Source organism: Tripterygium wilfordii, chromosome 17 (genome assembly GCF_013401445.1).
Source record: "Tripterygium wilfordii isolate XIE 37 chromosome 17, ASM1340144v1, whole genome shotgun sequence".
Taxonomy (NCBI): domain Eukaryota; kingdom Viridiplantae; phylum Streptophyta; class Magnoliopsida; order Celastrales; family Celastraceae; genus Tripterygium; species Tripterygium wilfordii.
This window is the reverse complement of record NC_052248.1, coordinates 3,963,600-3,977,627: the sequence shown is the minus strand read 5'-3', so window position 1 is coordinate 3,977,627 and position 14,028 is coordinate 3,963,600. Positions and strand designations below refer to the sequence as shown.

Genomic DNA, 14,028 nt, shown 5'->3' with positions numbered 1-14,028 from the left:
TTTTGGGGTTTTGATGTGATCAAATCCCTTCTTACTAACTTCCGTTTCTGCGTCAAGTGGTATTGGAGCAAGGATTCACCTGGCTTGATGGCTGCCCTGCAAAACAGAGGTGATCCCATTGACGGTGCTCGTGGGAATCGTGGTGACGTGTGGGATGCGATTGATGGGCATGGAGAACAGCTTACTGATATTCAAAGGAATATCCAAGAGATGCGCGAGTTACTTCAAGGCCTCAATCTGAATGCTAACATAGCACCCGTAGCTCAACAAAATCGTGCCGAAGGAATTGCCCAAGGCCGACGAGTTGGTGATAGGAGACCGCAACGAAGACATGCTGACATGCATGATTCAGATCCAGAGGATGAGGAGCTTGAAGAAGCGGAACCTCCTAGGAGAAATCGAGAGTTAGATGATTATCGGATGAAAACTGACTTTTCATCATTCAACGGAAATCTTCAAATAGAAGATTTCCTCGATTGGATTTCAGAAGTTGATCGCTTTGTAGAGATGATGGGATTATCACCAGAGCGAGCCCAGAAAATTGTTGCTTGGAAACTGAAGGGGCTGCTGCTGTTTGGTGGGATCGACTTCAATTAGATAGGAGAAGGCGTGGTAGAGAACCCAATACATGGAGGAGGATGAAAGAACTTATGATGGATCGGTTTCTTCCATCAGATTATGACCAGCATCTATTTGATCTATATCAAAATTGTGGAAGGAGAGTATCGATCAGTTTTTGAATATACCACAGAATTTCAAAAACTATCTGAACGCAACAATTTGGCAGAGACCGAGGGCCAGAAAGTGGCAAGGTATAGGGGTGGTCTAAAACCATCCATTCAAGACCATATGAGGATGCAAATTATCCACTCATTGGATGATGCAATCAGTTTAGCTATTCGAGCAGAGATGACGGAAAAAGGAAGCCGCTGCCTCAACAAATAGGTACAGGATGCAGCAATTAGAATCCACAAATGATCGAGGAAAACACCCCAAGCATCATCAAATCATGCAAGGCCACAAGGATTGCCAATGCGGAATGTCGCAGGAACTAGTAGTGGTGGCAATGGCGGACAGAACTCTGCAACAACAAATAGAACTGCATCTCGCAATCCAGGTAATATGCGTAATCCAGATCCTTATGCCAGGCCTACACCGGATAAGTGCTTTAGGTGTGGAAAGCCTGGGCACCGCTCCAATCAATGTCCAGATCGTCGCCCAAATCTTGTTACCAAAGAAGATCGAATTGACATTATGATGAGGAGTTTGGTTACGAAGGTGAAGATCCTTATTTAGAGCAGAAATCGCAGAAGAGGATGAAAGTAGAGAGCATGTCAACTGTATTGTGCAACGTCCTCCTCTCCAAACAAGAAAATCAAGGCCAACGACACAAAATCTTTCATTCAAAGTGCTCAGTTAATCAAAAATTTGCAACTTGATCATTGATAGCGGAAGTTGTGAGAATTTTGTGGCGAGTAGGCTGGTGAAACATCTCAAACTTCCAACGGAAAAGCACCCTTCGCCATATTCAATTAGCTGGATCAACAAGGGGCCTACTGTTAAAGTAACTCAAATTGTAGAGTGCCTCTTTCTATTGGAAAGCATTACAAGTCTGAAGTACTTTGTGATGTGGTCGATATGGACGCTAGTCATATTTGTTGGGCGGCCATGGCAGTACGATGTCGATGTTACTTTTCGAGGTAAAGATAACACCTATCTGTTCAATTGGGAAGGACACAAAATTGCTATGGTGCCTCTTGAAGATCAACGTGCCAATAGTAGTTCTAAAGTAGAGGGGAGTTCATTCTTAATTCTTTCCAAATCTGCACGAACTTGAAGCAGATATAAGTCAAGTAAGGACAGTTTTTTTTTGACACTTAAAGGATTGGCAGCTATGGAACAAGGTGGTGTAATCACAACGATTTTGATAAAGTAAAATTGCTATTAAAGGAGTTCGAAGAACCGGGCGGAGATTTACCAGACCAATTGCCGCCAATGAGAGATGTTCAACACCACATAGACTTAATTCCTGTGCATCCCTTCCAAATTTGGCACACTATAGGATGAGCCCAAAACAGAATGATATTTAAAAGAAGGTGGAGGAATACTTCAGAAGGGATTTATCAAGAAAGCATGAGCCCGTGTGCTATACCAGCGCTATTGGTTCCCAAAAAAGATGGAAGTTGGCGAATGTGTATCGATAGTCGAGCCATTAACAAGATAACAATCAAATACCGATTTCCTATCCCTCGTTTAGATGACATGTTGGACATGCTAGAGGGTCAAAAATATTTTCAAAAATAGATCTTCGTAGTGGTTACCACCAAATTCGTATCAGGCCTGGAGATGAGTGGAAGACTGCTTTCAAGACCAAAGATGGTTTATATGAATGGCTTGTTATGCCGTTTGGTTTGTCGAATGCGCCCAGCACCTTTATGCGATTGATGAACCAAGTCTTAAGACCGTTCATTGGAAATTTGTTGTCGTTTATTTCGACGACATCCTCATCTACAGCAATCTGAAGAGGAACACATTGAACAACTTCGTCAAGTATTGCAAGTCTTACAAGAAAATAAGCTTTTCATCAATCGAAAGAAGTGTAGTTTCTCAACCAACCGACTGATATTCTTGGGGTATATTGTTAGTTCAGAAGGAATTCATGTAGATGAAGAGAAATTCGTGCTATCCAAGATGGCCGACACCTAAGTCCATTACCGAGGTTCGAAGTTTTCAGGATTGGCCACTTTTTATCAGGTTCATCAAGAATTTTAGCACCATCATGGCTCCCATAACAGAATGTTTAAAGAAAGGCAAATTCAACTGGGGCAATGAAGCAGAAAGTAGTTTGCATTAATCAAGGAGAAGTTGTGCACAGCTCCCGTTTTGGCTTTACCTAGTTTTGAGAAAGTTTTCGAGGTAGAATGCGATGCATGTGGTGTTGGAATTGGAGCTGTGTTGTCACAAGAACATCGGCCGATCGCGTTTTTCAGTGAGAAATTAAGTGAAGCCGACAAAAGTGGAGTACTTATGATCAAGAATTTTATGCGGTGGTCCGCGCATAAAATTGGGAAAGTTATCTATCCAGCGGGAGTTCGTGTTATATACTGACACCAAGCTTTGAAGTATCTCCAAAGCCAAAAACACTTGGATGGAATTCATGCTAGGCTACAGCTTTACAAAGATTCACTTTTGTCATCAAGCATAAATCGGGAGTGACGAACAAAGTCGCTGATGCCTTGAGCCGAAGAGCTAGCTTGTAATTACATTGTCCCATAGATTGTTGGGTTTGAGTATTTAAAGGAACTTTATCAAGAGATGACGATTTTCGGGAAATTTGGGCTAATGTATGAATAGACAACGATCAATGGCTATCATGTGACTGACGGGTATCTATTTCAAGGTAATCGTCTGTGTATTCCTAAAACATCTTTAAGGGAAAAATTGATTCGAGATATTCATGGAGGTGGTCTTGCTGGTCACATGGGAAGGGACAAAACAGTAGCAAGTCTAGAAGAGAGGTATTATTGGCCACAATTGAAAAAGGATGCTGGAAAGTTTGTGCAAAGGTGTTATACTTGTCAAGTATCAAAGGTCAGTCACAAAATACTGGACTATATATGCCCTTGCCTGTTCCAGAAAATATTTGGGAAGACCTATCAATGGATTTCGTGCTAGGCTTGCCTCGAACACAACGAGGAGTGGACTCTGTGTTTGTTGTTGTTGACAGATTCAAAAATGGCGCATTTTATACCTTGCGAAAACATCTGATGCCTCTCACATAGCGCGCCTATTTTCAAAGAAGTAGTACGACTCCACGGTGTACCTCGTTCCATTACTTCGGATAGAGATACGAAGTTTCTGAGCCACTTTTGGGTTATGTTATGGAAGATGTTTAATACTTCTTTAAATCGAAGTCAACTGCCCATCCTCAATCTGATGGTCAAACTGAAGTTACTAACCGAACTATGGGCAACCTGATTCGTTGTATTTGCCAGGATCGTCCTACACAGTGGGATCATGCTTTACCAAGCTGAATTTGCTTATAATAGTACTGTCCATAGTGCTACCGGGAAGTCTCCTTTTAGTGTGGTATACATATTTCCACCTCGACATACTGTTGATCTAGTTCCATTCACAAAGGGGCTGGTTTCAGTAGTGCAGCAGAGAAATTTGCTGAACAAGCACAAGCTGTGCAAGATGAAGTAAAACAGAAGCTAGAAGAGACTAATGAGAGGTACAAGAAATCCGCTGATAAGCATAGAGACTCAAAGTGTTCACGAAGGTGATTCAGTTATGGTTTTCTTACGAAGGAGCGTTTCCGGTTGGCCGTTACAAATTAAAGCCTAAGAAGTACGGTCCTTATAAGATCTTGAAGAAGATCAATGATAATGCTTATGTTGTTGCTTTGCCTGAAGATATGGTTATTCTCGCACTTTTAATGTGGCTGATTTATATGAGTTTCACGATGACGAGCCATTGTATCCTGAATTTCACTCGAGGACGAGTTCTGCACAAGTAGAGGGGACTGATGTAGAACATCTTGAGGACATTTTTATGAAGCAATTGGACCACTATAAGAAGAATAAGAGGGCCCGGTAGTTTTGTTTGTTTTTTTAAGTCCTGGTTCTAGTATTTCTAAGTTTCCATGATTGTTTAGGAGTATAAGTCCTAGTCTATTTCTGATTAGTATTATATGATTTTAGGAGTAATAATCCTAGTTAATTTCTTATTTTAGGAGCCTTATAAAAGGGTCACCTACTGTAACGTTGTAGGATGCTTTTTATTCTAAAATTTTCTTCAGTAAACTGATTCACGTGTGCAGCTCTCTGTTAGAGACTCTGCTTGATTATTTTTGGGTTTTGACGTGATCAAATCCCTTCTTACTAACTTCCGTTCTGCGTCTGCATTACCGCCCTCAAAATGGGGCGGCAACGCCCAAGTTAAAAAAGCTTCAATTTGGAGCTTTTTCAACAGCGGTTTATGTGCCTTTTTTTTTTTTTTAATATGGGACCCATGTGGATCCCACATGTTAAAAATTACTTTTTTATTTAAAAATGATGGGACCCACCTGTATTATGATTGAATAATATTTATATAAAATAAATTAAATTCTTAATAACATAGAAAATGTACTATTAAATTAAATTCTTAATAACATACAAAATTCTTAATAATATTTTATATTTATTAATTTATAATTATTATAATTATCTATAAGAAATTATATATATTTATATTATATATTTATATTAAATATATTATATATTTAATGTTTACCTAAAGTAATTATAATTTGTACATAATAAATTATACTTATAAATTAAAAATAATACAACTAAATATATTTTACTTAACTCATTCAATAGCTTATAAGCTACAAATAGCTTTCAATTCACCAAACACCTTATAACTTATTTTTGAGCTTTAAGCTCAGTTTTTTTTTCACAGCTTAACAGTTAGGGTTGAAAATCAACACAACCGCTCTACCAAACGGAGCCATAGTAAAGTAAATTTCGAATTCTCTATACATTAATTCGATTACTGAAAAAAAAGGGAATATCAATATCAAAATATAAAGGTGTAAAAACGGGGAAATTATTAATAAGGGCATAATTGGAAATACATGTTCCAATAAGTCCACTACGAAAACAATTATTAACAACTCAATCACTAAAAGATCAAACGTTACGAAATTGTCACTAATTTTGTAGAGTGTTCGGTTGATTTTGCAGAGTGTTACGAAATGATCACTGATTTTCGTACCACTAAGTTTATTCTATTAACATTTTTTCGATCGGTCAACGAGAAACATCAACGCGTTGACTGATCAAGACTTGACAAAAACTGACCGTCAAATGACTCTGCGTGATCACTGACCATTTCGTAACGTTTGATGAGTTCTGACATGGGTTATCTGTTTTGTAAAGGAGTTGTCCACAAGGATTAAGCAAAGGATTGCAACCAGTCACATCTAGCTCCCATACTTACAAAATTGAAATCAATAAAATATAAAAAAATCTATATGTTTACATTTAATGTATTTGTCTGCCTTATAAAAATGGAAGAAAAGTCTGACAAGATTTTAAAAAAATAATTAAGAGAAAGATCCAAAACGTTTTGCATGCATGCATGCCTCTCCAAAAATAAGACAGCTGTCTTAAATACACGTCATATGGTCTCAACAATAATATTAAATATTCATAGGAAATAAAGAAAAAAAAAATTAATGATGATTGATAAGCCAATTTGTGTACCTTATAAAATAAAAGAAAAGGGTTACAAGATCAAAGAAAATAATTAAGAGAAAGATCCCCCGTTTTTCATGCAGCATGTCTGTCCAAAAACCATGGCAGCTCTTTTTTTTTTTTTTTTTTAAATACACATATTTGTCCAAAGTCCCAACAATAATATTAATTATTAATTAGTCAAAAAGGTTGGGTATCGCCTCATCATTAATAGGCCAATGTTGACCACCTAAGCTTATCTTTCACAACCAATAACAGGGGTGTTATCGATAACGGAAGTCCTTAAGGCATAAGATAAAAATTTTAGATTTTGCAATCACTGTATATCACGTGTGATGAATATTCTATGATCACATAATTGAAATACATATTTCAATATAACATTTAAGACTCTAATACACATTTTTCATCTTTATTTTGTGTCATAAGGACACCCCGTTATCATTTTCCCAATAACAATGATACACCGACCGCAACTAGAATGATCTCTTATTTACAGAGAGAAAGCAAACACTTTTTTTTTGTTTTCTTTGATTGATTTTGTTAATATTCGTAGGTGGTAAAAATCATGATTATCAGCATCAAATCACATGTCATTATCCACAGTATATAAGATATTAAGATTCCTTATCAACAAGTCGTCTTAATATCCACTCATTATGCTTCACCATGCATAAATAAACAACTCTTTATTGAGCTAAATCATTAAGAGGAAGATGCAACGTTTTTCATACTTGCATGTCTGCCAAAAATATATAGACCAGCTCTCTTAAATATACTAATGCCTCCAAGATTAATACCAAACACGTTGTACAATTAGTCAAAATGTGGAATATTGATGCGGGTTATGGGACCTATGAATCAGACGTCCTTGGATTGTGATTGACAAGCAACTTTGATCCATGTGCGCTAAAAAAGGTCATAACTTTAGGAGTAGTTTTATTCTTTTCTTGTTAGAAATGATTTATGATTTGATTATATTTTTTATATATTTAAGGATTGTAATCTCTCATGAACGAGATCACTGTTGAAAATTATAATTAAATTGGAGATTTCATTTTCCTTTTTCCCTATTTTGATCAATTCTTGGTGGATTGAATTTAGTAGAAGTTGATATCGTATTTCGAATTTTCCATCTGTTTGACCAAGCTCTACATCAGTGGGTATAAGAGAATCAGCAAGTGCCTGAATCATGCCGCCAAAGAAACAAGTTGCGGGAAGACAAGGGACATTGGAACAGGTGCATGCAAGGGAAGATGCTCCTTTAGATCAACACTTTGAGCAAATAGAACAAAGAGTGAAAACATTTATGAGGAATATATAGCTCTTAGCATAACAGTTTGATGTCGCGCTAATATTGTAACAAAACCCGCCACCAAATTTATATGAGCCGAATGAGGCCGAATATAACGGAGACTTCACTAACTCTTTTGGCAACAAGGGTGCAATGGGAAGAAAACAACTCAGAAATCTTGATCCAAGAGGTGGGAGTCATGATTACAAATAGAGTTTCAAGGAGGCGGTCAACGGAGGAGGTCTTCGATTGGGTGATGTAGTGGAGGAGTATGATCTGGACGAATTATCAACATCTATTTTCGATGAAGAAAAAGTAGGAAGGCTTGAAGTTGGATTCCATTGATTTGAGAATAGATGAATTATTGGTTCCAATATTTGATAATTACCTAGAAAGTGACGGTGGTAATTGTTCAACAAAAGAGTAGTATTGGAAGAGGAAACAAGGGTGTCCAACATTTATTCAATTTATCGCAATTCAAAAATAACTCATCCAAGAATGTCTGCTTCTTCGATCCATGACCCCGCATCAAATATCTAAATGAGTACTAAGTTTTAAGTATACCACAACTCGGGCCAAAAAACTATAGTATGAGAAAAAAAAAATTAAGGTACGAGATTAGTGTAAATATTTCAAGACAAACAAGCATAGCTTAAGATGTTATTTTTGTAACAATTCAACATCTTTATAGAGCAATCAAAACTCATAGCATAGGTGGACTCATGATATATTTTATGATTATTTACAACAATACAATTTATTGAAATACTATTATCGATAAACATTAATCTTGATAATATTAGGTCTCATAAATTAGCTAAAAAATTTAATATAAATACATACTAAAGTTGATGAAAACTAAAGAGCATATACAAGATGGAATAATATCTATTGAAGTTGTGCCCGACGAGAGTTCAAGCAATAGAAATCATCTATTTCTGGCTTAGTTATTTTTGATTGGTGATTGGGTGAAAAATTCTTGATTCCATGTCGATTGAGTTTTGAGAGACTACTTGCTTTATCAGTATTAGTTTCGCTCGAATCTAAAACTATCGGCCTATTGATATATTGGGGAATTACCCCCAGGATTCTTCATTCAGAACTATCAACAAACCAAAGAGAAATTGAACTTGAGATAATACAATCAACAACACACAAGATTTACGAGGAAAACTTCAAACCGGAGAAAAAAGCCACAGGTGTTGTCAGAGACAACCAGAGCAACTTTCACTATATGAAATTATTACAATCATACTCTCAGTGACCTCTCTCTACCCAAGAAAACCCAAGAACCCGAGAGCTCTAAAGATTTTCCATAAGCCCCAATTCAGTTATTCCCTCTAAGATTCTACATCTTGAACTTTTTACAGTCTCGCACCCTTGAACCCATATTCGAATCTCTAGAGATTTTCCATAAGCCCCAATTCAGCTTATTCCCTCTAAGATTATGCATCTTGAACTTTTTATAGTCTCGCACCCTTGAACCCATATTCGAATCCCCAAGAGATACACCGAGAGATAAACCACAAGGTTTCCCCCAACCTTACTCTCTCTCTCCCTCTGCCTCTCCCTTACAGCCACTCTCTAAACCTAGATAAACAAACAATAAGAATTAAGATTAAGTAACCCTAGAAAACAAACCTATTATTTATAAGTTTGTACAACACCTAATCGTAATCAGACTCGAATTACTAATTCTATCTAATTAGAGTACAATTTTATTGATAAACTCCAACAATATGACACCATGTTGAGGTCAAAAGAAACACTCAAGATAATAGATTTTTATCGTATCACTCCTAAAGTCAAGCCCACAGATAACTTGTCCATCCTGAAACAATGAATCTTGTTTTGGATTGATCCACATCAAGGCTAGGCGGCGGCTAATAACTTTTTTAATATATATATAGTATTTTTATGGTAAAAAAATATTTAACCTAATGATAAGGAACAATAAATAACAATAGTAATCTTGATATTCTACATTCCATTATTATTGTTAATATTAAACGACAAAACAAAAAAGTACTCAATTTTTATTTTAAAAAATTATATTGCATTTAAAATATGGTTTCTAAGTAGGCATTTATATATTATTTCGTCTTGTACATGTCTTTAATTAATTTTCATAAATTTTAATATGTATTTATATTATCATTTTGGATTACTTTTTAAGACCAATTATTAAGATTAATATTCCTCGATAATATTATTTTAATAAATTATATTATTATAAAATAATCTACCGAACCCCGTTAAACTATTTCTGATAGATCAAAAATATATATATTTTTAATACCAAAATGATATATGTCCATAATTTTAGTGTCCATAAGTGTCCATAATCTAGGTGGCATGAGGAGAAGTGTGGGGGTCATTTATACAAAATGACCCCCCCACTTCTCCTCATGCCACCTAGATTATGGACACTTATGGATATCAAAATTATGGACATATAATGCTTCCGTTTTTAATATTATCCCACCCCATTATCATTTACTGACTCCGTCCTTGATCCACCTGCTTTGACTTGACATGCAGAAAACTACGATATACTTTTTACGATAGCCGGGACAATTTTCATTATTACGTTAATTCCAAGACAAAAACTTACTAGTAGCCCTGTGCAGCCGGGCACTCTCTCCGCCCTTGTCTATATAATGTAAGTGTGATGGTCATGGAAGTCATAGATTGTGTGTCCATCCTTCTTCATCAACCATGATTCTACCAATACTTCTCTTTCTCCTAGCTTTCCTTAACCAAACTCCTTCTAGCAATGCATCTTCAAGGTCAAATGATGTATCCGCCTTTAGCCACTTCAGTTTCCCCACCTTCACCACTACAAGTTGCGACGATGGTGCTCTGATATGCATGGGATCAGTTACAAGCAAAGACGGATACTTAAGCCTCACGCCGGAGCCGGAAGACGATTCCGAGACGCTAAATCAGGTTTCTAGGGTTCTGTTTAAGCATCCTGTGTTTGCATGGCCGGCAACCATCACCACCACCTTCACCATCAACATGAACACTTTCCCTGGTTCTAACAATCCAGCCGATGGGATTACGTTTATTATGGCACCGGATTCTAATCCCCCACCAGTTAATAGTCATGGAGGATATCTCGGACTCATGAATAGTACATTAGATGGTAAACATTCGTATCTCCATTACCTTTTAAAGTTACAGAATCCATCTATATAAGTCGCTCTACACATTTTTCATTTGCAGGCAACGTTGTTGGTCAACTAGCAGTGGAGCTGGACACTTTCAAGAACACCTATGATATAGATAACAACCATGTTGGTATCGACACTACGAGCATAACAAGTCCACTTGTAGCAAAGTCTCTCTCTGCTAAACTCAGCAGTGGAAACGATATTAAAGTCAGAATTGATTACAGTCCTATAGGAGAAATATTGCAAGTATCAATGGCACCCGTAAATGAAGAAATGACGATTGTTCTCAGTCAATCCATTAAACTGTCAGATACGGTTCCAAAATCCATATATGTGGGCTTCACGGCTTCCACAGGAGAATACAGAGGTACTCACAGGATTCTCGATTGGGAATTTACATCTGTGGATAGTTTGGAGACAACTGATGCCACCAACGTTGGACGTGGTATTTGGAATATAATGAATAAAGCATAGGAGCGGCCATGTTTATTAAATTTCACTCCTAAAAGAGAGAGCGTATATATAAATAAATAAGGGAGTGAAATTCTGAGATGGACGTCTATCCTTTGAGCATGTAATGTAATGTAATAAATAAATAAATGATCCATGAACTACACGTATTGTCTATGATCTTTTGAAATCATAATAATGTTATATGCACAATTAGTGGATTGAGGGGAGATCGGTACTTAAAGTACCAGACTATTAATCAGTAAAGCTTTTGTGCTGTTAGATTTGCTTTTGCAAATCCAACGGTCCACCTCAGTCCAGTAGCATTTATTACATCTTTTCTGTAACTTTTGTTTTATCTTCTTGTGCTTATCCTCCACAAAAGCATCTTATGCATCCCTTACCTTCTCTTTTTCGGATGAGGGGGGAGCCGGTACACTAGTGAACAGGTTGTTAACCTGTTCACTTTGTGAACCGTCAGATCTTTTCTGATGGTTTTTCCCTAAATCCACTTTTACACTAGTTAAATATTTAGAGACTTGGCTTTTTCTTCAAGATCTACTATCAGATCTTTCTCTCCGGCGAATGATGGGTGACAGCCACCGCACTCTCCTAATATCTTTGTGACTCCTCCACTCTCCGTCTCCCCTAAAATCGACCTGTTATCTTCTTCGGCCTCCTTTCTCTCCTCCGATAGATCCTCACTCTTCACTCTAGCAAGACCAATTTTGGCTTTGAAATGACAATCAATCAAAGCCTAGGAGAGAGAAAATGTACAATAGTGCTGCAATTCTCCATAAGTTCTTGTTCAATAGTGTTCACCCCCTAAATCACAGTCCATCCTGACCTTGAGTTCACTAGCGATGGTATATTTTGTCCAATTCCATCTGTTTGGGAGGTCAATCAATCAGGTTTGTGTAATAACAATGATGTTGGAAGTAGGATATGATACATAGCACCTTAATTTCCTAGATGAACAAAACTGGAATCAAACCATCTAGTCTCAAACGGACAGTAACTCCAGAAAAAAGAGGATACAGTAGTTGTACTGAATACATGAGTAGTTTGATTATCTATACCCAATATAACATCTTCCCCTCAGCCAAAGGGTAAAAATTGGAGCCGATGATCTTGCTTTGGTCTCTAAAGCCGAACAAACTTCTAATTTTCTCCAAATCCAATTGCAAGTACAATAGTGCTGTAATTCTCCATAAGCTCATTGACGAGGAGGAGCTTCCGCCGATGAGATGCGTAGCTTAGGAGAGAGAAAATGTAGGGAGAGTGAAGAGAGGAGGCGCAAACATGAGGTAGGGGATTGCAAAGCCAAAAAGTAAAATTAGAATAAAAGTGAATTTGGGGGTGGGGAACCGTCAGATCAATCCGACGGTGCACAAATGAACAGGTTAATAACCAGTTCACTTGTGCACCGGTTCCCCCCTCAATCCCTCTTTTTCTGCATAAATTTTTTTCCTTTCTACTTTCTTCATATCCAAATGCCATTTTCTAAAATATGAATTTCACCATAACTCTTTACAAGTCAAGCCAATCTTTCACAAACCATATATGGAACAATTTTTTTTTGGTAAGTCTAATTAAATTTTATTGATATGAAAAGGAAAGAAGAAAACATTGGAAGAGAAACCCTGGGCAACAAACAACCTAGTAGAGGCCCAAACAGCTTGGTCGAAAATCGAACTAGCAGACCAACAACACACAAAACCAAACAAAGGACGAGGGCACCCCAAACAAAGATGGACGAAGCCAAGCCAGCAACCCAACAACACAAAATCGAGCAAAAGGGGTAGGCAGCCAACAAAGACAACTAGACCAAAACATTAAACCAACAAAATCTAAAAAAAAACGCACCAAGTTTCCAATAGGTACCCCAAACACGAAGGTGCTAACCGAAAAAACATTGACAGATTGTCCTTGAGCCCAACCACAAGGGGAGAGTACAGATATGAAGATATAATAACTGGTAAAGAAGCTTTACAGGCTTGAATTCCACCAATCAATGACCATGTCAACTACCCAGTCTAGTTACTCCATCATAGATTCTGGGCTCCATAATTTCACTGATTTTGCATAGTCGTCAAGAAATGGTCACAGATTTTTTTATCGCCATGTTATTCTATTAAACGTTTTCCATTTCAATTAAAGAGACACGTCAACACGTTGATTGACCAAGACTTCACAAAGTTGACAATGGAATGACTATGCAAAGTGCTTGTTTGGCACAGTAGGAATGGCAGCGGATCCGCTTCCGCCTTCCGCTGTGCCAAACAGCACAGCGGAAGTTGGTTCCTGGCCAGCAGATCCGTTGGCGCAAAAGAAGCTCCCTAAACCCTAAGGGAGCTTCTTTTGCATTTCTGTTGGGCTGTAGGTTTTTGGCGTGGGTCCCACGCCAAAAAGTTTTGTTTTTTTTAAAATTTTTTATTATTTAATGATTTAAATATAAGTATATTTTAATAAAAAGTATAAATTAATTAAAAATACAATAAATGTAACAAAATTTATTTGATTAATTAAATATTAATTAAAAAATAAAATAAATGTAAGTTTAATTAATTTGATTAATTAAAAAATACTTAAAATTAATTTTAATAAGAATTATATTTATTAGATTAATTTTGATAAAAAAATAAAAATTAATATTATAATACTTTATTTCAACAATTTTTCCGTTAGCGTCAGTTTTTAGTTCACCAAACACTTCACAGCATATTTCACAGTTTAAAGCTCAACATATTTTTCACAGCATTTCCACTAACATTGAAAATCAAAATTTCCGCTGTGCCAAACAAATCCAAAATCATTTACTATTTCATAATGTTTGATCTTTCAGTGACGTAGTTGTAACATG

The 14,028-nt window shown here is 36.8% G+C and overlaps 1 protein-coding gene across 1 annotated transcript; it reads left to right on the top strand.

Moving 5' to 3' along the window:
• The first annotated feature begins 10,231 nt into the window (after positions 1-10,231).
• Positions 10,232-11,212, top strand: LOC119981687 (seed lectin subunit I-like). The gene is made up of 2 exons (XM_038824777.1): positions 10,232-10,687; positions 10,768-11,212. The coding sequence occupies exons 1-2, from the start codon at positions 10,258-10,260 to the stop codon at positions 11,187-11,189; spliced, it is 852 nt and encodes a 283-aa protein (XP_038680705.1). The 5' UTR covers positions 10,232-10,257; the 3' UTR covers positions 11,190-11,212.
• The last annotated feature ends 2,816 nt before the right edge of the window (positions 11,213-14,028 follow it).